The sequence below is a fragment of the Phoenix dactylifera genome, unplaced genomic scaffold, assembly GCF_009389715.1.
Source record: "Phoenix dactylifera cultivar Barhee BC4 unplaced genomic scaffold, palm_55x_up_171113_PBpolish2nd_filt_p 000881F, whole genome shotgun sequence".
Classification (NCBI taxonomy): domain Eukaryota; kingdom Viridiplantae; phylum Streptophyta; class Magnoliopsida; order Arecales; family Arecaceae; genus Phoenix; species Phoenix dactylifera.
Genome location: NW_024068244.1, coordinates 79,460 through 107,437, shown reverse-complemented (window position 1 = coordinate 107,437; position 27,978 = coordinate 79,460). Strand labels below are relative to the sequence as shown.

At 41.2% G+C, this 27,978-nt stretch overlaps 4 protein-coding genes across 8 annotated transcripts; 2 read left to right on the top strand and 2 right to left on the bottom strand.

Moving 5' to 3' along the window:
• Positions 1 to 104: 104 nt before the first annotated feature.
• On the top strand, positions 105 to 3,450 carry LOC103702987 (glucan endo-1,3-beta-glucosidase 11-like). 5 transcript variants are annotated; one of them, XR_003384857.2, is made up of 4 exons: positions 106 to 1,762; positions 2,605 to 2,633; positions 2,739 to 2,838; positions 3,058 to 3,450. XR_003384857.2 is itself a non-coding variant. In XM_017841770.3 (3 exons), exons 1-3 carry the CDS (start codon positions 623 to 625, stop codon positions 2,755 to 2,757), a joined length of 1,188 nt encoding a protein of 395 aa, XP_017697259.2. In that variant the 5' UTR covers positions 105 to 622; the 3' UTR covers positions 2,758 to 3,450. The 5 variants fall into 5 exon arrangements, 3 of the variants coding, with proteins under 3 accessions (XP_017697259.2, XP_038976707.1, XP_026658765.1); XM_017841770.3 differs by having other exon boundaries at positions 105 to 1,762; positions 2,739 to 3,450; XR_003384856.2 differs by having other exon boundaries at positions 107 to 1,762; positions 2,605 to 2,838.
• Positions 3,451 to 6,066: 2,616 nt separating this feature from the next.
• LOC120107490 lies at positions 6,067 to 6,785 on the top strand. Its single transcript, XM_039120780.1, has one exon. The coding sequence runs from the start codon at positions 6,079 to 6,081 to the stop codon at positions 6,487 to 6,489; it is 411 nt and encodes a 136-aa protein (XP_038976708.1). The 5' UTR covers positions 6,067 to 6,078; the 3' UTR covers positions 6,490 to 6,785.
• Positions 6,786 to 11,379: 4,594 nt separating this feature from the next.
• Positions 11,380 to 16,349, bottom strand: LOC103702990 (TPR repeat-containing thioredoxin TTL1-like). The gene is given in 8 exon segments (XM_008785666.3): positions 11,380 to 12,214; positions 12,298 to 12,404; positions 12,871 to 13,075; positions 13,179 to 13,280; positions 13,282 to 13,513; positions 13,595 to 13,779; positions 13,893 to 14,088; positions 14,988 to 16,349. Coding segments are annotated over 8 exon segments (2,130 nt in total). The 5' UTR covers positions 15,938 to 16,349; the 3' UTR covers positions 11,380 to 12,061.
• A 9,960-nt stretch (positions 16,350 to 26,309) lies between these two features.
• LOC120107484 (probable inactive dual specificity protein phosphatase-like At4g18593) lies at positions 26,310 to 26,953 on the bottom strand. Its single transcript, XM_039120767.1, has 2 exons — positions 26,742 to 26,953; positions 26,310 to 26,629 (listed from the first exon to the last, which is right to left on the bottom strand). Exons 1-2 carry the CDS (start codon positions 26,944 to 26,946, stop codon positions 26,475 to 26,477), a joined length of 360 nt encoding a protein of 119 aa, XP_038976695.1. The 5' UTR covers positions 26,947 to 26,953; the 3' UTR covers positions 26,310 to 26,474.
• Positions 26,954 to 27,978: the final 1,025 nt, after the last annotated feature.

The following is a 27,978-nucleotide window of genomic DNA, read 5'->3' as shown; positions in this document are numbered from 1 at the left end:
GCGAAGTCGTCACTTTGGACAAATAGGACACGGGATGGCGTCGTTGTAAAGATAACCAGTGCTAACTAGAAAGCAGCCCCGGCACGGGTCGAGCACTATAAACCTGAATAAAGCCTCCTTCTAAGACGGCATGATCAAGGCAAGGCAGCCCCAGACTTCTCCTCGCTCCCTCCCTTCCCAACTATCACACAAGCAAAGAAAGGAATTGCAGAGAGATAACCTCTCCTCCTCCTGCAGTCTCCTCTATCTCCTTATTAAATTCCTCTATATATCTTCCGTCCCTCTTTCTTTCTCTCATGCCTGCATCAATCTTTTCCAGATCAAGGATGATTCCTATCTTCCTTCTGTTTAATCTTTTCTACTCAGGTGCTCCCTTCTCATTTCCTTCTCATTTTCCATTCATCTCGAGTCATATTCCATAATGGCTAAAATGCACCTAGCTTATAATCTGATCATGCTAACAAGAAAATTTCTCCCAAAGCACACCTTACTTTCTGCATGTCTAATTAATTTCGTCGGCTTCTTTTGGTGTTTTCTATCTCTTCTAGACTTCTGTCCATGTTCATTTTAAGCTTTCATAAATTAAAATTACGAAAGATAGCTAGAGTGCCGGCTTCCCGTTATGTACAACCTTCTTTTCTTCGATAATTCTTTTCCTAACAAACCATATCAAAAAAGCATTCCAATTTATAATTTATATCGACATTTATTGTTTCATTTTGCAGAGTTTGGCTTCCTTCAGCTTGGTTCAACTCTGGGCATCAACTATGGTCAAGTAGCCAACAATCTACCACCTCCAGAGCAGGTGGTTACCCTCTTGAATTCCCTCAGTATCACCAAGACAAGGATCTACGACACCAACCCGCAAGTTCTAACCGCATTTGCAAACTCTGGGATCGATCTCGTTGTGACCGTACCAAATGAAGTAGTTCCCCAAGTCACCGATCCCCAACAAGCCCTGCAGTGGGTCATGACCAACATCAAGCCTTACTTCCCTGCCACAAGAATCTCCGGGATCGCAGTAGGCAACGAGGTTTTCACAAGCGACGACACGGCCCTCGCGTCAAACCTCGTCCCCGCGATGCATAGCCTCCATGCAGCCCTTGTTCAGCTCGGCCTCGACTCCTACGTTCACATTTCGACTGCAAACTCGCTAGGCGTGCTTCAGAACTCCTACCCTCCGTCATTCGGGTCATTCCGTCCAGAACTTGCCAACCTACTGCTGCCATTCCTTCAGTTCTTGGCAGAGACCAACTCACCATTTTGGATCAATGCATACCCATACTTTGCCTACAAGGGTGACCCAGATGGAGTTCCTCTAGATTACGTTCTGCTTAACCCTAACCAAGGGATGGTGGACCCTTACACAAAGCTACACTATGACAACATGCTCTATGCCCAAGTCGATGCAGTGATCTTCGCCATGTCTCGGATGGGTTATGGTGGTCTGGAGGTCAGGGTGTCGGAGACGGGGTGGCCTTCCAAGGGGGACCCGGATGAGATTGGTGCCAACGTCGAGAATGCTAGGGCTCACAACAGGAACTTGTTGCTGAGGCAAATGAGGAACCAAGGAACTCCCTTGAGGCCCGATCGGAGGTTGGAGGTCTACTTGTTCGCATTGTTTAACGAGGACATGAAGCCCGGACCGACGTCGGAGAGGAACTACGGGCTGTACCAGCCCGATGGGACCATGGCCTACAACGTAGGACTTGGTAAACTGACGTCTGCTGCGTCGGTGAACCTCATTTCATCTGCTACTCGGGTATATTAGCAATTCTGTGTGGCTTTCTCTGATGTTAAATGCATTAGTCTAAATTAATTAATGTTCATTGCTTTTTTAAGAATAATATCTTAAGGTTTCTTTCCACTTTCTTTCCTTCCATCCTTTTTTTTTTTCTTAATTTATTTTGAGCCAACTGGACGGTACTAGAGAATTATTTTGATTTTTTTAGATCTAAATTACGAAATAACTGTAGAATAGGATTAATTTTAACACCAAGAGTTTAGGCTCTACACTTTGTTCACATCTGTGGTAATATATTGTTGTGCTTCAAAAATGGAACACTATATTAGCATGTATTAGCATTATTTAGCTATATGTGCATGAACTAGACCGGAAAATAGTGATGTAGTTGTTGTAGACAACCTTTTTTTCTGTACCAGCAAAGTATGAGGGTATCTTTTATGCTTAGACGTATTTCAACGTGATACTATATAGACGATGCAACATATAACAATAAAAATGAAGGATTAAAGTTATAATGTGAAATGAAACAGGATTGTCATGCTGCCTTTTGCTTAAAATAAAAAAGAATCATAGGTCATTGTATGAAAACATTCTATTGGAAGGATATTCGGTAATTATTACATCCTAGGTGGCATAAGAGGAACAAAGCAATATTTAGGCAAATAGTGCCACCACTCACCGAAAGCGTGCTATTCTTGCCTCACTAACGTAAAAAACTATATGCTAAAGGGAAGATAACCGAAGCCAGGACCATACTATTTTCAGCTAAAGTTGTTGCTTATTCTTTAAATTCAGACATTAAAAGTAACATGGTCCGATTCATTTTAAGATCTAATGAGCTATCTATTATGACGCAGGAGACCGGGAAGGAACTTGGCAGCTCGTGGTACTGGATTTTCTTATTCTCATTGACTTTCCCAGCTTTAATGAGGAGAGCAATCTAACAAAAGGGAACTGGTTTCACGTCTCTGTTTTCTTTTCTTTTTACAAGGAAAATGGGCAGGCCATGAACCCATTCTTTTCCGAATTCTTTGCTCTGTGAAGGAGGGCCTGGGAAGTTTCCAAGGCCAAAGAGAGACGTACCAATTCAGGTAGGGACCCTTGTTCTATCGCCTTATCTAATGGAGAGCCTTCTATGCCCCAAACTACCCAGAGGAAGCACCTTGAGATTCCTTGCATGCCCTCATATAACATCCATTCACCACCAAGGCTAACGAAGGGTTGATGGGCAGATTGACAAAAGGGCAAATGAGGGGGGTTGTTTTCGTTATGTGGTTTAAGAATCTGCGTCACCTTTTTTGGTCTTGCAGGAAAAGCAATATATGGTGGAGGCCGCTTTGCAACGTGGAACGCACTGCGGGCTGTGTAAATGAGATTGGGATTCCAACTTTTTTTCCTCCAGCTAGTTGTCGTTGAGGCCTTGTATGATAGTCTTATAATTAAGGGTATAAAATGGAGGGAAAGAGGGAGAACTGAATATATAAATGGGAAAAGCGTGGACAAGGTTGGGTTGGGTGTGCTTTCTGCGGCCTAGCTTTATTCCCCGGCCAAAGCCATCGGCCTTGGATCAAATGCCATGTGACCGTGCGAACCCCCCCTTTGTACCAAACATGAAATGGCCTTCTAGTCCCTCACTGTAGTTGAATGTTCAAAATACTAATTCATGTCTTAGTTGTGGGCGTAATTTTACTTGATGTTTCATACCTTCAGCTTCATCAGAAAATGTTGATAGATTTCTCTATTGGTGCAAATGATTGAAGCATAGAGGTTTTCTCTATTGCCAACATCCTGCACGATCGGCATGATAGGTAGACATGAGCTCGGAAGTGAGAGAAGGGAGAGGGAGGGTATGTGGGTTGCGGGTCAAATCCCAAATCATGAAGTATTTAATTCAATGAAAAATTATACATGCATCGCCTGCACCATATGGTTGTGTACTATGCCAATCACCTCATCTTTTTTTGTAGGATACATTCATCATACGCTCATCTTTGGTTGTTGGCCTAAAAAAAGAAGACAAGCTGATTGGTATGGTGCACAATCATATTAGTGCATACAGTATAGGGTACGGGCCGCAACTGCTGTCCTCCCTCGGCCTCTCTCTTTCTTTTCCCTCCTTGGCCCATCTAATTGGATTCCGTGGGATCATGCTTCCAAACAGCCCTACTAATTAATTTTTAGATCTAACCAACAGTAACAACCACATCCATCACAATACTGGTGTATTTAGCAACCTGATTTTTATCGTGAAGAACCAAGTTGGATAATACCTCAAAAGAGAGCCGAGGACAAAAGCTATGGACGAGATAAGGAACATGGCCTTTGGACTGGACCTAAAAGAAGGGTCTCAAGTGAGACACCAAGGCACACGAGGGCCTACTAAGAAGGAATGGCTGCTGGCCCAGTTGGCCGTGACGGTTTCGGCCCCACCTGCTAGGTGCCGGCCTTGATTGCACTTTGGAATGCTACCGAGGCCCATAGGTCTTAGTTCGTTCTTCTTTTTTTTTTTTTAGCTTTGGTAAGTCGGATACACCATAGCATTCTATCATGACTATATTCAAAAAAAATCAGAAAAAGAAGATTGATGAAGAGGGAGTGGAGCAGACTCATAGCATGGGTAATCTGGGAAGCCACACAATCCCTCAAAAGATTGCGGATATCTTACAACAACAAGTGCACATTGCTTACCCTGGCGTGGCTTTGGATATACTCAATCATAGTTGCTGCGTCCCTCTCCAAATAGTACGATCCGCCCCCAAGTTGACCCGTGCATGGGTGATCCCTTCCCAAGTAGCTCTAAGCTCGGCTCTAGAAACAAAAGTGTCATAGAATCGACTGTCACCACTGCAATCAGCATAGAATTAGCGTCTGTGATCATAAATCCAGCACCTCCTCATCCTCCATCCTTATGCAAACTAGCATCGAAGTTCACCTTAATAAAGCTCGAAGATGAAGGCTTCTAGAAGATGAAGATCGTTCGAGTCGCTCCAAAAGCTAAGTAGGGGCTTGAATATCCCTAGCAATCCCAGATCCTCCAACAGTCTGAGCTTGAGTGAACTCATTTGCATGAAGAAGCGCCCTATCAGCCATAGCCCTCGGACTCCACCTCTGTCACTCAAAAATTTTGGCATTTCTATACAACCAAATGTAATAAGAAACATAGGAAGTGTTGACTTCGTTAGCACCAATGACATATTTACTGATGGATCTCTTCAGGTGAGCGAGAAAAGTTGCAATCAGGGTCAAAAACTGTAAGAACCCCAATTGCCTCCAGCCAGTTGCCACACCTGGACTGCTCTCAAACAACGATACAACACATGCTGAATAGACTCCCCTACATCTCGGCATCCATCACAGGTAGGGTGGAGCCTCACACCCTGTCTGCTCGAAACTTCTTGGTTGGGAGGCAGCCCCACACCACCTTCCAAAGAAATAAAGTAACTCAAGGGTGAACATGGAGCCTCTAAATCCATCCACCATCCATCGATCGAGATGCCTTAACTCTGTACAACTCTCCAAGGTCACTAGCTCTCACCTTAGATCTGCACGTCGGACTCCAAGTCCATCTTAGTTGGTTCTTGAATTCAGCGATAGTGTTGGAGTTGCGGGGCATTACACTTACTATGAAATATGAATTGTGTTATACCATGCTCATACAATTTTTGGTCCATGAGAAAATAATTCATCTCCAACGAATTGCATTAGATCATGCCTGCGAGGTTTTCATCTCAGCCAATATACATATTTTGAGTTCTAATTGTATGGGCAGTACATCGAAATAATTGTCAATAGTAGGCATTAGCTGTTATGATATATGCAAAATATCATCTCTCATTATTTCCGCCAACATATGTTGATATCCCTAATTACCGGTAAACACGTTATCAGCGTGTCATTCAACATTTTTCGATTCCTCATTTTACCATCTTATGCGAGATCTTTTAAAGAACGATCAATTAATAAAATGTATCAGATGCTCGGTGTTTTATATCATGCAACTTCCATAATGTATATTTGTATACCTCCGTCTGTGATTGGCCAATGCACACTGCGTCAGACCATCAAATGGTCCATCAGAGTGGGATATAAACCTGGTCCGCGACAAAAGAAACTTCTTGAGATAAATGATAGCATTTGAGGGATCATTTACGATGTCCATTTACAAAAGTGACGATCGACCCGAAGCACTACTTTCTTATTTTCCCTGCCATTGTGTCTCACTCGTTTGGCATGGCTTTAATGAGTTCCAACTCCTTCTTATGTATATATATACAAGAACATCAAACACCTTTCTCTCCCATATCAGGAAAACTCTGCGTTCAATTCAAACCATGGCTGAGAAAGAGGGAGGCATTGTCAAGAAGGGCCACGAGGAGGGCATTGAGCTGGCCCTCTCCCTCCTCCAAGAGTTCGGCCTCCCGCTGGGCCTCCTCCCTCTCGCGGACGTGGTCGAGGTGGGCTTCGTGAGGAGCACCGGCTACATGTGGATCGTCCAGAAGAAGGAGGTGGAGCACAGCTTCAAGCTGGCGAGCAAGCTCGTGAGTTACGACACCGAGATAAATGGCTACGTCGAGAAGCACCGCATCAAGAAGCTCAAGGGGGTGAAGGCCAAGGAGCTCCTGCTCTGGCCTCCTGTAAGTGAGATCACCGTCGACGACCCACCCACCGGGAAGATCCACTTCAAGAGCTTTGCTGGGGTCACCAAGACCTTCCCGGTTGAGGCCTTCGCCGCCGGGCAGTAGGGACGTACGTACTCTTGGCATTCAATGAGTGATGGAGCGTGGTCGATTATATGTTTATCTGCTTGGTTTGCTACTGTTGTTTGGCTTGCTTTCGTCCTAGTTTATATAATATTTAAGTTGTGTAGTTGCTCTAAAAGAAATGATGTACGCCTTTGTTGACGATGGCATTGTGGTTTTGTGCCGTGGATGGTTTTGGCCGGCTTGGCTTTCTTATGGCGCTAGTCTAGTCTTCAATTTGCTTTTCCAACAAGCAAGAACTATACTTGTTATTATTATCATCTTGTGACTGGTGGTTTGTGAATCATCCTTGTTCTCTTTCCTTGCTGAAAAGAATTAAGTTGGGGAGATTTGGCGTTTCTTTTAAGTTTGACTCTTTGTACAAGAAACACTAAAGAAAGCATATTAAAGAATCATTCTTCACAGGGAAAACAAAAAGAATCTAAAGATGGCTCAGAACAAATATTTGGGAAAGCATCTCCCAGGGTTTAAGCCTATGACCTCCTCCTAATAGAATTGAAACTGCCATGATACAGCCCAATCTGCTGGCGACTGCTGCTCGCATAAACAATTGCTCTTAAGTACAGGGAATTTCATGGAGCTTTCGTAAATCAGATATAAATGGGATAAATTTTGCAGTCTAATATAACAGCCATGCATGATCGCACAAATGCATATGATGATGCGCATACAATCCTCCCAAGTCTGCTTGACTGCTGGATGCAAAATTAAACACACCCACAAATGCAAACCATGTAGGACAGCGATACACCCAAGTTCCACAAATATTGAAAGCGAAGTCTATACTAAACCAAGACAATTTGGTAAAATTAGAGCAATCAGTTCATGCGATCCACATACAGGACTATTAATTAGATTTGATGTTCCAGGTGAAAATTTAAGGTTGCTGGTCATAATTAACATGATTTAGCTAGAGAGTGATTCCTTAACCAACATTATTTTGGCTGCCTTTATCACCGTTATGTTGCATATGTGCCACTCGGTCAAATAGCTCTAGACGTTTCCGTGTCGCATGCATTTGGGTCACTCAATTTGCCTTCTAATTGGCCGACTAGTTGAGGATCTAATACCTGCGATAATTCTGCTGTAAGGACAATAATCTTTTATTAACTATTATTCGATAAAATTAGCTATATTTTTTTACTAAATGCTATTTTAATATTCAGTCAAATATCAAATATTTCCAAAAAAATAAATATGCATCATTAGATGAAAAAACTTAAATTTATATCACTAAAATAATAACAGATGAGATAGATATACCATATCAATGAGTCTTTCATCTTATGAGAATGAGTAAAATTTTCTGTGCAAAAAATCATTCTAATGTTTAGTTATATTGCTCGAAGCTATTTTGATATTTATAATCACAGTTTGTATTAATATGGCTCGACGCCAATCTGCTTGTTTCCTTTTTTTTTTAATGTAACAATTTAGAAACTCATTCAAAATAGCTAGTCGAAAAGTATTAATTACATTTTTTGATTCTGCATAAGTATTTAAGATCTATCCAACGAATAATTAATGTAGAACTAAATATATGTTCGTACGAATTTTTATATTTTAAATAAACTATCAAGATTTTTAAGAAAGGGAAGGTATGATTGGCGCGAAGCATGCTGTGCAGGACATAATTTTTTCTGGCGCGGCCATCATTTTTAGCAAGCGTTGTGTCCCGGCGATGATAAACCTATTTCTTGCGAGCGAGAGAAAACATGACAATGATTGAGAGGGAGCAGACGAAAAGAAGAGCGTGACGTGCTTCTACCAGAGGGAAGTACAGGAGTGAATTGATGATAGGTGGATGATGACATTGCAAGCTGTGAACACCTGTTCTCGCCCGTCTCTTCTGTCCCCATTCTTCGAGATCTGGGAACATATATTATATTGGCCTTCTCTTCCTCGCATCATCCTTCAAATCGTTGAATTCGATTGCCACTACTGGTCGGAACTCGTCCTTCGGCTTGGGTCCGCGTTGACTGTATGGGCTGTAACCCATTCAACGGTGCATGCCATTAGCAGGACAAACAGGGCCCAAATGATAAGGACCACACTTTTTTCACTAAAACTGTTCAATTGGCTAGCTCACCGTACCTATTACCTCGTCTAAATCTCGATCGAAATAGAGACTTTGCTGTCTCACTGGGGCTGCTTCTCTTACTTTTTTCGTGGTTGTTTATGGAAGAAAATGGCTATAGTTGAAGCTTCTCGGGCATGTTCATTCAGGGTGCTTGCCCAATGAAGTTTCAATTGATCCAAGATGGCTTTGGCTTCGAAGCTCCCTCTTTAGATGTCGGTGAGCTTTTCCATAAAAGCATTTTTAGGCCTCATCGAAAAATTGTTTTAAGTTATATTTTTTTTTTCTTTTTTTGACCAAATAACCCATGCTAAAACATAATAATTACAGAAAATAATAATATTAATATATAATGATAATAATTATAATATTTTATACCTTTATTACTATATTATACTATAAATATAATATTATACTATATTATATCATAATACATTGATATATTATGTTATATAATATCAAATTATGATATATTATTATGCTATAGTATACAATATTATATTACTACGTTATAATAATATTATATTATAATATTATACTATATTATATATTAATATATATTATATTTTATTATACTCTATTGTATATTACTATACAATGTTCTTTATGGTGATTTTGTCATACTAAAAATTTCTCAGTTTGTTTGCCAAATACATGTTAAAGTCTTACAACACTTTAGAAATGTAGCTACCAAACAGTAAATAACTTTTTTATAAAAGCTCTACTTTAAAAAGCTCTAATTCAAAAAGTTCTACTTCTGAAAGTGTCACTACCAATAGCTCTACCAAACGGGACCCTAGTATTAAACCTTAATACTTTTCACTTTTGATCCTGCAAAGAATAAAAAAAAAAAAAAAAGGAGAAAAGTCTACTATGTGCAGAAAAGATGATACGTATCAAGTAAGAAAAAACAAAAACCAAAGGGAGGCTAAGGTTGCACTGTGGCCATTATCTCATTTTTTAGAGAGAGATAGAGTGAGTGAGAGAGAGAAAGATGCCTACAAAGCAAACAGTATGAAGTTAGTGATTGGTCATGGATGATGATTGAGGATGATCATGGACTCTATGCATCTAGATTCTAGATGATAAGCTAGCTTCTATTGTGTCAAGTTGGGGTTGGTTGGCACAAATGTGGCACTTGTGACATGCGAAGAAACGGCCAGAGGTCTTCTTAGTGTTGTTTGCATTGCGTATAGTAGGTTCACTGAATATTCGTTGTGCTTGCAGAAATCTGGAAGCCTCAAAGTTTAAGCTATTTTCTTTGAAGATCCCGCATCATATCTTAGTGGAGCCTACACAACTAGGAAAAGGTTGTCCTCGTTCACAAGCCCCCAGCTCCTGAATTGCATGGATAAGCGTATTTAATTCAATACAGCAAACTTTCCTCTTTCTTCTTTGAATCATCAATGCGTCGTCTTCTTTTTTTTTTCTTCTGGTACTTGAATACGTTATCTTCTTTGTCAGGCATTCCCTCTCTCAACTAATATGCAAAAAGTTTGGTATATAACCGAGTGTTTATTAACTCCTACAATTAGTATATAAACGAGTGCCCATTTAATTGGCATTACCTCTTGTCCCTTGGGTAAGAGAATGGAGGTTAGCCTCCAAGTTGCATTGGCAATCCCTTGTGGGTGTCAATAGAAAGCGGAATTAATCCCTCCTAGGCTGTATAAAAATAAAAAATAAAAAAATGTTTGTCACGAACCATAGAATTAACAGCGCAAAATTAAAGATTCTATCAAGGGAACAATTGCACGGGATCGAGAGGGCGATTAGTTCTACCAACAAGGTCACTTCTATTTTAATTAAGCACTTTAATAATCTTATATTGCAAGCATATTAGCTTCTATAATTAGTGATCAATGATCATTGTGAAATGATGGTGACCTCAGTCGCCATTTTGTTTATAAATAATTAGTGATCATTGGATCCTATAATTCAAGACCACCTTAATAATAATATACAGCAGCAAAGTATTTTGCTATCAGATATAACAGCACAGGATAGCTTTTTTTTTTCTTCTAATAATCCCAAGCAACACCGGGTTAAATAGCTAACTCCAAACTTATTGCCCTACTTGTCAAGAAAGAAGCATGCCCAAAGGGAAGAGAGGACAGGACATGCATGTATCTATGTGCCCCACTCAAAGAAGACAGAGTTAAGCCACAGTATTAAGGGGTTGGATTTGTTCTCATATGTATAAAGCCATCTTGGACAAGGGCTCCTAATAGTTAATTCCTCAGGAGGTCTGACCCCACGCTAGGGCCAGGGGGACCATCCTCACAGCAATGCATCTCTCCATTAGTAACATCCCCCACAGACCTCCTGTTCTGACTCTAGCTCCTGTCACTTGCCAAGGGTCATACTTTCAACAGATACAAGATAAGCATAAAATGGAGGAAAGGGAGATAGGGATTGAGAAGTAAAGGAAGATCTCGTTTCCGAAGCAATGAATCCCTCTGCTGAAGGCACTGAACTCTGACCCCAGCAACTTCACAATTTAAGACCAAGCAGGCTCTTAGCAATTACTACAGAATAAATAAATTTATTCCAGATGTCATGGAATTAACCAAACACATTAATTTTTCTCTTCTAACCCCAGATGGATGCCGTAGAAGCACGGGTACCCACCACATAAACAGGACCAGGGACCAAAGTATAATTAAGAGCAGTCCGTGAGTGTTTCTTACCAAAGAAACCGTAGCTCTTCTCAGGAATAACCACCAGCTCAAGGATAATTTGGCAGAAAAACGGATAATGATCATAAATGCTTCCAGAATGATAAGAGACTGATAAAAATTGAACTGAAAGGCAATGATGAAATAAAAGAAGTAATTTTGTGTTTGTATTGAGAACAACGGTAGCATGTATCAGCACCAACAATCTCTCTCTCTCTCTCTCTCTCTCTCTCTCTCTCTCTCTCTGTGACCCAGTATTTGCAGTAGCAGCACCCACCGGACCTACTCGCTTTCCAATGTCTTTCAATGCCTGGCGTGTGGTATCATACAATTTAACACATCTTTACCAGCTCTCTCTCTCTCTCCCTCTCGAACGAGCGCGCACACACTGTCCCAGTATTCGCAATAGCAGCAAGCACCACTCACTTCACAATTTCTTCCAATGCTTGGTGTATGGTTCATATAAATTTAACGAAGGGGTGCGTGACTGCAGAAGTACTAGATAAACTGTACACTCGAGCTTGTTAAAGAGAGAATGGTGGGTATATGAAATTTGCAACCAAAGCTACAGGGGAAAATGGGTTGTAATAAGACCATGCGAAAGAATAAATATGGTAGATGAGGAACAAATAAAGGAAAAACGGCAAATAGAAGGTAGAAAAATGGCTCCTCAGGCTGTGGTTCATACTCTTTGCTCAATAAATTATTATGTGGCTGGCTTGCAATTGGCGCTAGCATTTGTATAATTTGAAGAAGGTGGAGGTGCCATGAAAAACCAAAGAACCAATAACTTGCCTAACTAGAAACCGTAGTGCTTCACCGAGTACTCCAACACCTGCTGGCTTGGGCAGATCATCTCTTTTACCCTTGTTCCGTTCTTATAGATCTTGAACGTCGGAACTATTCTCACGTTCTCTGCCCTGGCAACAGCTGGGTTCTCATTCACATCCACCTTAGTACAAACATGCGCGAAATTAACACAGATGAAGTTGAGAAACTATAAGATGTAATCCATGAAAGAAAATGCGAGAGTACCTTGAGAAAATTCAGAGATGGGTATCTGGTGCAAAGGGCATTCACAAACGGGGTGATCTGGCTGCAGTTTTGGTTCAATGCGGCCATGAAATGGACAACAGAAACTCCTGGAAAAGTATCGGTTTAAGGTTACTGTGAGATTAGCATGGTGAATGAGTGCTAGTGTTGGTAAAGATTATATGAGTGATAAACCAATGTAACTAATATATTTACATAACTTGAAGAAGGAGAACAGGAAAAAGGCAAAAATAAAAGCAATGGGGTCATGATGAATTATTTCTGCCAGCTACAGTGCCCCATTATACTGAAATACAAACAGTGAAAATGATCATTTGGAAGTAATAATATCTTCAAATAAGCATGGAAAGGATAGGTATAGATCATTTAAGAAGTGGGGCTTAATTTTAAATGCATACTGATCACCATCATTGTCAATATAACTTGTGCCTACTATCAGAAAGGAAGACTTGGACAGAAATTATCTGAGATTATGAGCAAAAAGAGATGAAGAGCATGCTATGCTTGATTTGATAGTCTTGGAAAGAAACAAAAAAAAGATGAAATAAAGCTCACCAGGTAAAGTAATAGCTGCTTGGAATTGTTCAGCACCCGTAATTTCCTCAACCTCACCACCAAATTTCATGTTAGAGACCTCCTCACCACGAGATGTTCTCAGTGCAACTTGGGCATGGAACAGGGCTTCAGCCACCTCAGTGTTACCTGGAAGTTCCTGCCTCAGAATCTCGTAATCTCTCACAGCTTCAGCCCAACGCTCAAGCTAATCATTTAAAAAAGAAGAATAAACAGCTAATCCCAGAGCCCCCAAAACTCAGATGATAACAGGAGACTACATAAAGAGCAAACAGGAGAAGAAGGTTCACCTTGCTATTGGAGGCAGCACGTCTTAGAAGGGCTTTGGTGTAGTTGGGTTGGATCCTGACGGCTTCGTTGCAATCCTCAATAGACTTCTCCCATTGTCCCAAGCTTCGATCTGCAAGCTGCCCTATTGCAATAGAGCACAGGGTTCGAGGGGTCGTACTTGAGTCCTTCCCCATAAGCTAAGCATGCTTCTGCAAACTTTCCAGAATTAAAGAGCTCATTTCCCAGGGCTCTGGCCTGAGCAACAGATCTCACATTGTTCAGCATTGCCGTCACTTCTAGGTTCCCCGGATCTATTTGCTTGGCTCTCTCAGCTGCTGAAACTGCATTCTCGAACCTGCAAAAAAACCACCACCCACTCTAACTCACCCAAGATCTTCAACTGTTACCTTGTGGAACTCCAAATTTATAACCTCACCTTCCTAGTGCCATTTCAACTTGGGCACGAACAAAGTGGACAAATGAATTCGAGAGCATACCAACAAACTTGGTATTTGAGCAGGACGAGGATGAGCTCTCAAGTTTGGATGCATTGGATATTGCCAGTTCCGCCTCTTCAAGTTGATGGAGCCGGAGAAGGGATTCTGCTCTTGAAGCAAGAAGCTGAAAATGCAAACCTCTTAAGACAAACATACATGCTTATTTTCAAAGTTTAATTACAATTAGCTATCAATTATTTAAGAATAAAAAGACATAATGCGAGTTCAGGAATTCACCAGGGAAGAAGAGTCTGCTCCTGCTGCAATGCCAGCATCGCTTTCCCTCAATGCACTCTTCCAATCTCCAATCTTCCGGGCATCTGCGCACCTCCCCAAATGCCTCTCAACCGCCTGCAGTTTCTGCAACTCAACAGGGTTTGGTTGTGACCCAGCCAAGAGGAGGTGCCGCCGTGCGTCGTCAACCTGTCCTAACCTGTAGTTAAAAATCAGAACTTGCAAGTGCTTATATGAAAGAATTCAAATGATTTCAGATTTGAACATTGTGATATAGGAAGGAATTGTTGGGCTATATTCTTTTCTAGTGGCTTCAGATATTGAAGGGCAATCTTAGACAGGTATCCTGCAAATCTGAAACCGAATAGAGAACTTTTTTGGACGAATCAATAATCTTATTCATGCAAATTTAGAGCACCATGAACTAAACTGAAAAGTAAAAAAGGGTCCCCTAATTACTCAAGATGATTTTTTTTTTCTTTTTTGAGAAAAATGGCGTATTCATGTGCTGACATGAGACATCCCCACTGCATGCACTGAGGATAGGGATGCCAACTGGCGGGCCTATATCTCGTTGACCACTCAAATAATACGAATGCATCAGGGGTACATAAGACAGTGATGATATGGACTCCAGAAATTGGAAGCTCATACAGACACTGTCATGGCCGGGACACCCCACCTCCCAGGATTAAAACAAGAATACCAACGGCAAAACTACAAAAAACTGCAAAGCATGAACATAAAATAGCCAGATGGCATCCAGGTGAAACAGAGAGAATCATCTACTCTGCATCGATGTGCTTAGAGATATGAAGGATCTATAAGATCCAATTTCACTTGCACATCATGAAACTGAATGGAAGTTTTGCTCGGACTGAGAGGTTATCAATGTAAAGCATCTATAACCAATAAAAATCAGATCTTTTGCAAACAGATGCCCTCCCTACTCGTACAAAATAATAAAGGATGTAGGAAATGCCCAATAGATAACACTAAACAAAATGTGGAGCCGATCATGCTCTAAGAACAACATGTCCATCAAAACAGTCACTGAATCTCCAATGAGTGATTGAAAGGAAATGACTCGATGTTCACCTTATAAGCAGGGAAGCCAGCCTCTGGTGCGCCCGCCCGTAAGCCGGATCCAGCCGAACAGCTTGCTCGCACTCCTTCACGGCCTCCACCAATCTCTTCAGCCCCGTGAGCGCCGCCGCCCGGTTGCTGTGGCAGGCGGCATTGTCGGGGCACATGGCGATCGCCCGGTCGTAGAGCCTTAACGCATCTGCAAAATGGCCCCTTTTGTACTGCTCGTTCCCCACCCGCTTCACCTCCTCCGGATCCGTGCTCGCCATCGCCCTCCTCACTGCCGGATCCCCGGCATTCCCCACCGCCAACTCGCAGCCCGGCGGCTTCCCCGAGCCGGCGCCGCTCGTCCCGCCACGCACTATGCTGCCGTGCCCGTAATTCCCGGTCCCGGAACCAAGCACGTCGCTCCTCGCCGCGTTCCGGCTCATCATGCCGGTCTTGCTAATCCTCCCCGACGGGCAGATGTTGCCGGCGGGGAGAACATTCGTCAGCGGAGAGCTAGCCGTGCTGCTGCCAGCACTGACTCCGGCACTGGCGCCAACACTAGTACCGGAGTAAATAAGAGGGCCGGAGCCGGAACGCCGGTGCCCGGGTCTTGTAGTCCGGCCATCAATGGTGCCGAGGCCGGTGTCGTTGGATCCCAGCAGTAGCTCGCCGGAATGGCTTCGCCGCCCGGCGATCCCGACCTCTGGCTTCCGGCCGCCGCCGGCGGCAGCGGCTGCGGCGGCATTGGGGACGAGCTTTGCGGTGATGGAGGAGCCAGAGGAGCTGGAGCTGCTGCTCGGGGTGACGGTGGAGAGGGGGCGCGTCGGGAGGGGGGAGACGGGCGAGTTGAGATCAAAAAACTCCCTAGCGTCGGGTTTATTAGTCTCAAAGCTGAGAGCGTGGAAGCGGTCGGAGATTGACTCGAGGCCGGCCGCCGCGAGGGCCTTGCGTGTCCTGTCCTCGGGGTGAGCCATCTTTTGTTCCAAAATGCCACCTTTCCTTCACGCTTAGATCTCTTCCCACCGACACGAGCCCAAGGCCACTAGATGTAGCGGCTAAAAATAATGGAAGGCCGAAAGCAAGATGGTCTCTTGGCGGTAGAAGAAGGCATGTAGAGAGAAAAGGTGTGAGTACAGGAAGGTGGAAAGGGGGTGGATGGGGATCTCGTGAAGGGAAAGGAGGAAGCAAGGAATGAATGTGGGTAGATTTGGAGAGTTTGGAGCTTCGAGAGAGAAGAAAGGAGAGACGAGAGAGAAGAGAGAGCACAAATTAAAGGAGGAGCCTTCTTATTTGTTTTTCCGTGGCCCTTTCTCCTTCTTTGCCCCTCTCTCTCTCACGAGAACATCCGTCCTCTCTCTATCCCTCTCCCCTCTCTCCCCACCCCGTCTCTCTATAGTATACAATTTACTCTGGCTCTCTAGGCTTGTCGAGGAAGAAGGAACCCACGTCAACGTCTACCTCCGTTAGCTTTTTCTCTCTCAACTTCTTTCCTTTATAATATCTTTGTTTTGTTATATAACGTCTAGGTTTACGGCAATTTTATTTTTCCTTCTTTTTTCCCGTGAGACAAATAGTGCGAAGAATCTGGTAGATCTCGCCTCTCACCCGAGCCACAAGCCAAGGCTAGATTTGCGGACCCTGTTAAATGACCAAAACATCCTTATTTACGAGGAGCCTAATTTTTCGGCATGAGTTTCCGGATAATGTGAACGTGGATGGTTGAAGGAGGGAAAGGAAACAAGGAGAGGGAGGGAGGGAGAGAGAGAGAGAGTATTGTAAAAAAAAAAAATAATAATAATTCGGGCTTTGCAGAGGGTATTTTGGGGAAGTGGGAGGTTAGCTTGGTCATTTGGTGGTCCCTCGCGACAGGGGCAGCTGGCCATGTGCGGCGTGCCGTGCCAGCTGGCCGATTCAGGGAACCCTAAGCGATCCAGCGGCCTCCAGCTAAGCAGATAACGGCGGCCCCTGCCTTCGGATCCCGCGGAATATTCCGTAGCCGTCAACTAGCCCGGGTTTGAACGGAGCCGGATGGCGAACGAAGGAGCCGAGCCTGACTGGCGTCCACCCCCGAGGATGATAACGATTTGCAGCCGCTGGCTTTTGGCTCCGCGCCGCCGGCTCGAAAATTGAATGAAACGTAACCCGATGCTTTACCAACTACCGAAATCGGTGTGGAGGAGTAGTTCTTACAAAAAAAGAAAAATGGTATGTAGTATATTCTCTGATTTTTTCGGTAAAATGGAAGTAGTCTATTCTCGTTGAATGGTCGAGGTAATTATGACCTAAGTTACTCATTTTTTTTTATTTTGTAGCTTGCCATGTATTAAAGTATATTTTATGAGTATGATATTGTGTACCAATTCATATATCAATGTCAATAGTAAGACGAACAAAATTATCTTTGATATACTATAATAAATATTTATCGGATAAAAATAAATATTTCTTACAATTACTAAAAAAATTAATTATGCTTCCACAAGCATATAACTATATATATATTGAACTTCCATATCATGACCATTATGGCTTTAGTTAAATTCTATAAGCTTATATAGATGCTACGACTGGCCACATTAAAACTAAATTGAATGAAGCTACTTTAAATTATACCTTAGTATTTTGGCGGATAGCTGACTTACATCTATATGTACATAATGATGAATTTTGTTATTTTTAATCAATATGATGCACTTATAATGACCACTATAGCTAGTGGTTTGGCCAATACAAAAGAGTTCAACTCTTTAATGAGTGCTTTTTGTTTTACCCTCTCTTGCTATCCTTTTGGTTAGGTATTTAGATGCTTTGATTTGTTATTTAACGCCTAAAATAGCAAATAGCAACATTCAAAAGGAGCACCTAGATATAATTTAGCTGGTTACCATGATACTTCATGTCACATGCTGATACCTTCTTTTGATTTTTCTACAGTCCCCTCCATCATTACATGATCCTTGTGATGCACTTATTCTTAGTTTACGAGAGATTCCATAAGCATGGGGCTAGCAATTTTTTTCCATTAGTGGTGGTTGGCAATGAGTTCAGAAAAACTATTACCCTAATTTGCTATAAAGCCATGGACATCCTAGCTCTGATAGCTAGGCTTCCCTAGTTAAGATTTCTTAATGAAAAAAGTAATTGCCATAATATAAAGCATAAAGGAACCAAAAACAAGATCCAACAACACAAGGATTACAAGGAAGACTACTTAGGTCTACTGGAGCCCAACCTTTGGATTAGATTCAAAAGTTTCCAAATAAGGGTAGTGCAGGTGTTCGATGCGACCAACTTGAAGAATTGTGTGTTCAACAAATGGATACCATTGATCTCTTGGTGCTTTTTTTTTTTTTGCTTGCTAAGGCAGGCATATCAAACTACCGAATCCGGACACATCCAATAAAATCAGAAAATAAAACATCACGGAATGTCGTAGGCAAATCTTCAACCTGAGTCCATAGGGTTACTACTTACGTGGTTGGCCGCATAAATGGTTATCCAATCTATAGCACACTTAGCCTCTCTAAAGACATCTTTGGTGCTCCTCTCTGCTAGATTAATGCACCGGCTAACTCAGCGCAGCAAAGTTAGTTGTACTCCATCCAAACTTTATTGTTGAGAGAGCAGAGCTTTCGCCTTGGGTGTGCCACCCGCCCTCAAATGCAGGGCTTTATTGCCTTACCCTCCGCTGGATGGTCTCCCTACACTTCTGTGGGTACAAAGGTGGGTTCCTTTGCAGCTATTGATAGCGTTTTTCACAACCTTAAAATGATGTACCTGCTATGGGGTCATAAATAGTGATGTTTCCTCACTGCAGCATCTGGAGATGGATCAAATCAGCCTCATAGCCATATGATGTGCACTTATCTCAAACCAATGAAAAAAAAAAAAAACTTCCACCTCTCTTAACATCCCTCTCTTCTCCATTACTATTTGATTTGGGGGGAAAAAGAAGTTATAAAAATGAAAAATTTCACTGCGGCTAAGTTGAGCAGATAGCAACCATATCCAACCATCCAATCCCCCCTCTCTCTCTCTCTCTCCAAACTTTTTTCCTATTATTTAATAGGAATTGATTAATGTTTTCAAAATATAATTAACTTGTGTTTATTAAATTAAGATATGGTTAATTAACTTCATGGAACTAAAGCTAGAAAAATTCACATGTATGGCTGTATTTTCTTGAAAGTTTTCTAATAGAACAATAGAATTTCGAATTTTTTTAATGATTATTAGTTTGTATCATATTTTAATAATTAGTTAATTCATATCAAGTAATAAGAAGGAAGTTAGGGAGAAGGTTAATTCCTACTTTTCTATCTCACTAAATTACATGGTTTGCTCTAAGATTTTGAAAGAAGATTGAAATATAATAAGGCAAATAGAGTCTTTCTTCAATACAAGATGATGTTAATGGAATTAATATCAAAATATATTATATTTATTTTATTATATTTTAATGTACAACAACAATATAAACTAAAAATATCTTCACTTGATATATATCACTATTATGAATGTTTGAGTTGCCAACCAGACAAAGAAGATGACTTTGGAGGGCAAAGGTGAGGACCAGATTCTCTTAGCCAAAGAAAGAATTGAACGCCTAGAGTTGCTGAGAAGTGGTAATGGGATTTAACAGTGAATATGGGACCGGTGGTCCATCTCCATTCTCCAAAGAGTTGAATCAGGCAGTTGAGAACGAGGTTGGCTGTGAATGACTAGGAAATCCTGAAGTTGTTGCTGAAGAGCGATATCCGATGGATTAAGAAATACATAACTAGGGTCTAGGTGATTCAGGGCTTTAGCAACAGTGATGTTGTGCATGGTTTGCAGTTAGGGTCCATCCTTTGGAAGGTTAAAAATTTATTTATCAAGTAATATTTAAACAAAAAAATAATTTATCCATATTCTTTTATATATCAGAAAATAGCTCCGGAATCTGTTGCCCATGTTCTTTTGCAGTACTACTTTTCTAGATAAATTACTAAAATCTATCTATATTTCCGTGATATCTTTTATTATATAAATATTATTATTAATAATGACTATATTATATTATACATCATAGAGAGAACGTATAATAAAATATGTATCATAATACATTACATTTCATTATATATATTATAATATATTAGTATATATATTATAGTATATTATTATAATTTATTATATTATAATATATAATACAATCATATATTATTATAATATAATATATTGTTCTATAATAATTCTAATGTCATATCATACAATATATTATATTATATATTATAATAATATGCTGCATTAGAATAATAATATTATATTATATTATAATCTTATAATTCATAATATATTACTATATATTATAATATATTACTACATATTATATTATATTACTACTATATGGTTTGGGGTATTTTAGGAGCAAAATAAAAAAGTTATTTTTTTCGACTAATGAAAAATGACTTTTCCACCTTTTAGGTGGGTAAGATTTTCCTCACATTTTATAAGTAAATGGTATCCATGAAAAAACCCTAGAGAAGCATGAAAATATGGATAAGTTGTTAATGGAAAGTTGACCATAATTTTTACCTACCAAAGAGTGGCCCTTATTAGAGGAAGAGGTTGGGAAAGGAATATTATGATGTGACTGGTTCGACCCATTTTAAAGTCTAAGTTCGAAAAACTATTCCTAAGCAGAAGAATGGTACCATAAGGAAACTTAATGATGCCTTCATGATGCCCTTTCAAAAGGGCGAGGCAGCAAATCTTACTAGGGATGGCAATAGGTTGGGGGTATAGATTGGGTAGGCTATTACACATACTTGTCTTGCAATTGAGAACCATGTACCTATACACCCCTTGTACCCACCTCAGGGTGGGGTAAGGCAGGATAGGTTGAGTTAGATGAGATGGGTTAGATATGTCATGTTGAGTAAAATTATAATTTTTTTACATATAAATCTAAAAAATCGAAAAAAAAAATATCTGGCGTAGATGGAGAGTGGCAAATTAGTTGGTGTTTGATCGACTTGGGGAAGAGAGTGATGGGGACATCAAAGCCCTTCGTTCAGATGATCCTGAGCCCCCGAATTGAGTTAGACCCGGATTGGGTCCATTTGAGTCCAAGTCATTTTTTTTTATTGCATTATTTACTTTTTTCTTAGTCGAGTCAAGTTGGTCAGTTGTTTTGTTATTAGACTAGTCAATTGGATTTATGTAATTAGGTCAATTTAGTAGACCAATTTTGGTAAGGGATTAATTGATGTAAGGGTCCAAATTTAGTCGGTGTCACTTGATTGATTTGGTCAATTGATTACTTGATTTGGTCAAGATGTAAGGTTTATATAAAGACCACCCCTCTTGTATATGAAGCAATTGATGATTGAATGAAAAAACCCTAGCCTCCTTCTTGTTCTTCTTTTTTCTCTGCCTCTTCTCTTCCTCCTGCATCTCTATAACCTCTTATTCCTTCTCCCTCCTTTCTTCTTCCTCCTTCTCTTCCCCTGCAGTGGTCCGTCATCAGAGAGTGGGTGTGGCACTGGAGCTAGGTTTTGTAATTGGAAAGAGAGGCACGACCGCACGAATGGACGACAAGAGTCATGGGGACAAGCAAGTTGAGCAAGTAGGGCAAAAAGTGGAGAGAAAAGTAGTGGAGTTATACATATTCGGGTTAGGTTTTGGGACAGGTTTAACCATTACCTGCACCTGTCCCACATCCGTTGAAGGTTTTGGAATCAGGGCTATACCCACCACCGACTAAAAAATGAGTCCGTTGAAAACTTCCCTATTAGGGAATTCAATTATGGCCGGCAGATTCGGATGGTAGAGCCAGGTCAATCGATAGACCAGTTTCGGGCTGGATCGGGTAACTGATGAGGTGAAGTAAATTACTTCTCTTAGATCTTAGACTAGTGGACTTGTTGAAGAAGAACCATCTACTATAATATTTGTCCATAATTATTTGCTGCCAAGTTTGAGGATGATCATTGATCTTGATCGAGCACCATCTCCACTTTGGTCAGCAAAGCGCAGTTGGTTAGAGGGAGATCATGTATAGCTAGACCTCCAGCAGATTTATGCTTTGTGCACTGTTTCCAATTAATTAGACAGTGGAAAAGTTAATTTGCGATCAACTTAATCAATTAGAGGCTGCTAGTGAACTTTTTGGAGTGGTCTATCACGCGGCAAGACGCTCCGATCCTTAACAGGAAGCTTTTTGAGGCAGCAGTTAAGCAATTGAGCAATTTAGGGGTGGCAATGCATAATCGTCTAACCTGTTTAACTTATTTCAACCCGCTATAGATTGGGCTATATTATCTGTTTAATAAAATGATCAGATTCAGATCTATAGTTTTAACCTATTTAGTAGATAGGTTGGATTTAGATTAACAGATTTTTGATCTATCATGTATTCGATGAACATGAGGTGATCCTAGAGAGTCATGTGGGCCCAGAAAGACAACATATGAAAAAACAATAGTTGAGAGAGAGAGAGAGACCAAGGTGAAACCAAGGTGCAAGATCTGGTATATATTGCGTGACAAAGTTTTAAAGAAATGCATGACATGACTGCACTGCTCGGAATCCTGGCACGGAGAGAAACTTTGTCTGTTCAACGTTGGAACATGATCCTTGTCATGCCACTCGCAAGTCAAGCAAGCAAATCTTTGACTACTCAGAAGCCAAGCATAGCTTCCACTCGCAATATTTTTATTTTTGAACTAAAATTACAGAAAACCTACCATGACTATATATATATATATATATATATATATTTATATATATATATATATATATATATATATATATATATATATATATATATATGCCAAGTATGGAAAGTTGATGGGCACTTGAAAAATAATAAATGGTCATGTTTATATTGTAGTGTTGGGAGAAAAATGGATCGTTCAAAGCATATGGTCAAATCGCAATACTTGAGGGCGAACGTGACGACAACAAGCATACTCTTAGAGCACCCGACCTCAGAGCGCTCGGTTTAGGCATCAACGACCCTAGAGCTCACAATCCCGACCTCGGCTTGATCGTGGCAGGCATGGTCTCGGCTGAGTTAAGCCCAATCGACCTCAAGGCTAAGTAAGACCCAGTCAAAAGGAGAAGCAGACCTTCCTACTCCACCGAAAATCAAGTCCTTCATATCCGGGATCAAATCCCGCAATCTCTGCCTCAACGGTTGTCAACATTTGAATCCACGTGATCCCAATGGATCGCCAGCTAGCCCGAAATCTCGGACTGTTTACGGTAACTCATTGATTCGCGCAATCACGCCCGATCACAGGTAACCGCTGCACCCCCTCCTATAAAAAGGGGGGGGAGAAGCTCCAGGCAGAGGGGGCTCGGGCTCTCGCTCTCTCTTCTTCCTCCCCGGCCAAAAAATACATCCCTATGTTATTCCTCTCCATTACTTCTCTCCATTAAAAGCCCCTCTCTGACTTAAGCATCGGAGGGCCTACGCCGGAAACTCCAGCCACAGGCTTCTTGCAGGTCCGTCGGAGACAACCGTCAGCCGCCGCACCACCAGCCGGAGCTCCTCCTCCTCGGTCCACGGTCACCCCTAGGTCTAATTTCCAGCAACATGTAGTATCATGATTTTATCACAAAATTATTGGAATAATATGTTAAAGGAGAGATGTCTGCTTCTTTTCAGGTGTAATCGTTTTGTTTGCGAGTCGTCGTCTTCTTTTTAATCTGATTTTTATACCCTTCAGCTCCTTAATTTACGCCCTTTGGGTGGCTTACACATGTCTGTAGATCATAAAGAAGTTTTACTCCTAATGCCTATGCTTACGAATAATCATCTCCCAAATTAGTCATCAAGACTGGTTGCTTTAGATTTTGGCCGAACAAGGACATAGGATCCGAGTTGCAAGGACATTTTGAAATCCATTTAGAGGGATCCGCTCCGTTGTTTTTCGTTTTTTTTTTTATAGTTACTTGGGTTCTGCCAAAGGATGACACGTTGAGATGAGGGCATTTTACTGGTTTTTTCACCCTTTTTTGATCCAAAAGATGGGAGCCCTATCAACCATTCATCAGGTTAACGAGCACTACCTAGATTAATTTGAGAGAAAATATAAAACAAACAAGTATGTTTGTAGCTCGTATACTGATTTTTTTAAAGTGTTCTTTGGAGTAGCTCTATGAGAAGAGTTGGAGATAGCAGTAAGGATGAATTTTATGTTACTTTTGTATTGGAAAAAAGAGGTCAGCAACCAGAATATGTTCGATTTCTATAATAATGATACTGCTTTTGAGCACATGACCTTGAATTACGCCCTTTAAACTCTCTGCAGCTTTTAACAGTCCTGTTTGCTTCTTTGCTTTCCTCACTAATTTGGGGGCTACTGTGTATGAAGACAATCCTCCAAACGCTACAAAACAAACTCGTTACCTGGTGTTTATTCTTGGCATCAGAGCAAGGTAAATTGGAGAGAAATATGGCTTCGTTTTTCAGTCCAAAGATTCCAAAACAAGGGCTGGGAAACCACACCAGCCCGCTCCTGCTCCACTAATGTCAACATGGGTGGCAGGGGATAAACCCAGAAGGATGGCCAATGCCCCACAATCCAAGGCATTGCACCCCAGCAGGAACAACAGCATGGAGGGGCTCGTGATTGCAATAAAATGGAAAGCTGTAGTATGTGGACGGATATAACAGAGTAAGGCACTTTTCCACAGGTCTTCAAGGTTAAGCCATTTCAGTCCTCGTCTATTAGACCGTGAGAAATTATATTCTACACCATATGCACCAGACAATTGTGCACTATGCTAATAACCGTATTTTATTTTTATAGGCTCTATTCATCATGCACTCGTCTCGCTAATGTTGTACACACGTTGTAAGATATAATGTCTCATCATACTTACTCCGCGTCCTTGCCTCTTCCTATTGTTTATTTGACAACCCTTTCTTTATGTCCCAGTTCAGTTCATCCTCTTACCCATTTGTCCTTTCATCCAAGTGATTGATGGATTAGTTGGATCCTGCTCTAGCTCTGAGTCCCTTCAACACATGAAAAAAAAAGGTGTTGGCAGAGAGAGGCTCCATGGCCCCCTTCAATCTCATCTCTTTTCTTCGTCCCTTTCTCCAGCCTCCACCACCATGTGAGAAAGGAGATCAAGTCAGGGGAGGCATGTGGCGCCCATTTGGAAGTGCAGTTGGGAAAGGATTCTCTGCATCAATGCAATGCGAGCAGATGGGCTCTCATTTGCTCTTGCTCGACTCTTGTGGCTGAATTGTTAAGAGACTGATCAACTTAAACTTAAAGGGTCCCATATTCCTTCTTTAGCTTTCCGCATCGTTACCATCTCAGCCTAAAGTCGGATTGGCGTCCATTGAACCTATCAAATCGCCACCGTTGCTGCTGTGGCCTCGGAAGAAACTCTGAGCGCATAAAACCCATCACCTACCACTGCACCACTGGCACTGATCTTGGTCCAACCCAGTCATTCGCACTGAGGGTTTCAGCACGGACAAGACTTCTTTCAACAAACAGGACCACACGACTCTTGTGGTGGACCATGCTTCTCTTCTCAAATAGGCAAAGTGGGTGGGGGAATGGGGGAGTCCATTTAGTCTTGAAATTTAGCAGCTAGAAATGCCCCCCAGTATCAGCTCAGCTATCAACTTGGCAATCCATTTCAGGTGTTTCAAGGCAATCCATTTCATGTGTGAGATGTAGGAGCTTCACAAATGAGCTCTGTTTTTGATCTTTCCTTCTGAAAATTAGGAGGAGAAATCCAGCACATGCCCCCAAGTGAGGACTACATCACAATAACCTTTTTGAGTGCCCTATGAGAAATCTGTTGGCAGTGATCAGGCATTACCTTCAAGGGCATTGGCTCGGCTACGAGCAGCATTAGGTAAACAACTACTACATTCCAATATGGTAATACAAAAAGCTATGAATCCAAGCATTGGCCGTAAATGAAAAACAGGCATGTCCAAGGTACCTCTCTGGTTTTGCAGTTTGTGCCCATATGTCAATATGAAGCAAGGATCTAAATCTTCCACAACAAATTTTTGCAGTAGTCTCTTTAATCTACACCTATCTTCTTCCTTTTCTTCTGCTTATACGAAGAAAAGAAGGCACCTTTTCTGCTTTCACTTCAAGCCTAATTGATACTAAATTTGGCAGTATCATATTCAGAATTAGCTTGAAAACGGGTCTTTCTTCTCTGGGTTAGGCTAAGAGGATTCTGAATTAACTAGCCTGTGATAATTTCTAAATTCTGCGCTAAATAGTTTGTAAGTTTCATGCTCCACATGCATGAAACTTATTTATTTTCCATAATAATCCCTATGAATTAACACGATGTAACTTACACCAACCATGCAAATGTTTTTTTCAAAGAAATCACTAGATAAGTAAAATCATAATACTCAGTTCAAGCCATAAATGTAATATTTCTTCTGATGGCACCATTGCGAGCCATCGAAAATTCAGCTGAATTCTCGATACTCAGGTTTCCAACTTGCCATACATTGTCATGCCTACAGACACTTTATGCAGTGGACTCATCAATCCGACTCTTGTGCAGCTGAAATGCTGGATTCACCCAAGCTCCACAGCTGCATTGCATGCCTGCCCAGTTGAATGAACCCAAACGGGCCTTGCAGCCCAAGCACCAAAGTTTCTCTTCAACATGGCCTTCTTGTACTGACTCACAAGAAAGAGATGGCATGTCAAATATAAGGCATGTTTTAAGATCTAACAATGTATAATGCCTGTTCTGCGAGCAATCAAAGAAGATAATGAATGTCGTGCCTACCTGCATGCATCCACTTCATGGGCTCCACAAATATTGAGGAGCATTCGGGTTTCTTGTCAACGTCCAGGGGGGCACCTCTTTTCTTCCATTTGAAGCATCGTTCACCCTCGCCCTGCTTGTGAAGAATCACATTCTCTTGAGCCGCAACAATCCTGCGGCATCTTTTGCAGCGATATAGAGTTTGCAGTTTCTGATCAGTTTCCATATCCTAACTGCCAGCTTGCATTTTCTTAGTGATAATGAATAAGTTTGCAAGAAACAGTAATCTCATGAATCATGTAAATGGTGAATATACCATAAAAGCCATTGATGCAATTAACTTGTCAATAAAACGGGCATTGAGAATAGAGTTTGGATAAACTCAATTTGTTCATGCACAACAGAAAACAGAGAGAAGGGGAGGCTGCATTACATATTTCCTATTGAAGGCTATGACGAAACCGTGAAAGAAAGAGGCAGCGAAAATATTACCAGAGCAACTCCAGAATATGAACAATTCAAGTCCAAGGAGAAATTAAATGAAAACAGTGAGCTAATCAAGAGGCAACTAATTTACTTTTTCTTGAAGAAAGTATTCTAAGCTTATTGTTTCCAAATGTCAGACTCAGCCCAACCGGTGGGATCCCTCTCCACATGGTCTGTGACATCCCGTACCATAGTTCTTTGAAAAAAAAAATAAAAAATAAAAAAAGTGCCGGTTTAAGCAGACTTGTCAGTATTTCAGGGAGACTTGCAGCCACCATCGGCCTATCACTGATCTTCACTAATCTAAATAATCTTGGATAGGGTCTTCTAATTATTCCCCAGTTATAAATATGTGGCGAATGATCAAAACTAATCTGCTGAAATATGAAATATGTTGAATCCTTTACATATCACTGGATGACTGTCTACATGTAACACTGACTGTCAATTTCATCTTCAATCCAACAGCTTCATGGAAGTAGTGATTCTTTCGTGAGAGCAATCAGCTCCACTCGCAATGAGTTCCTATTTTATTAGCCACATTCTTTTACCTGGAGTGCAATGGCAACACCTGCTTCTAAGCATTTCCACCACTCTTTTCTGCTGAGCATCAACTGATATAAAACACTTCTAACAAGTTCTGGTTCAATTTAACTTTCTTCTTTGGACAGACGACAAGCCCAGGACTTCAATCCTGGCTAGAAGAAAACTAACTTTGCTGTAAAAGGTATGTTTGAAGGCTTATAACTATCTCACTTTTCAGACAGTAACG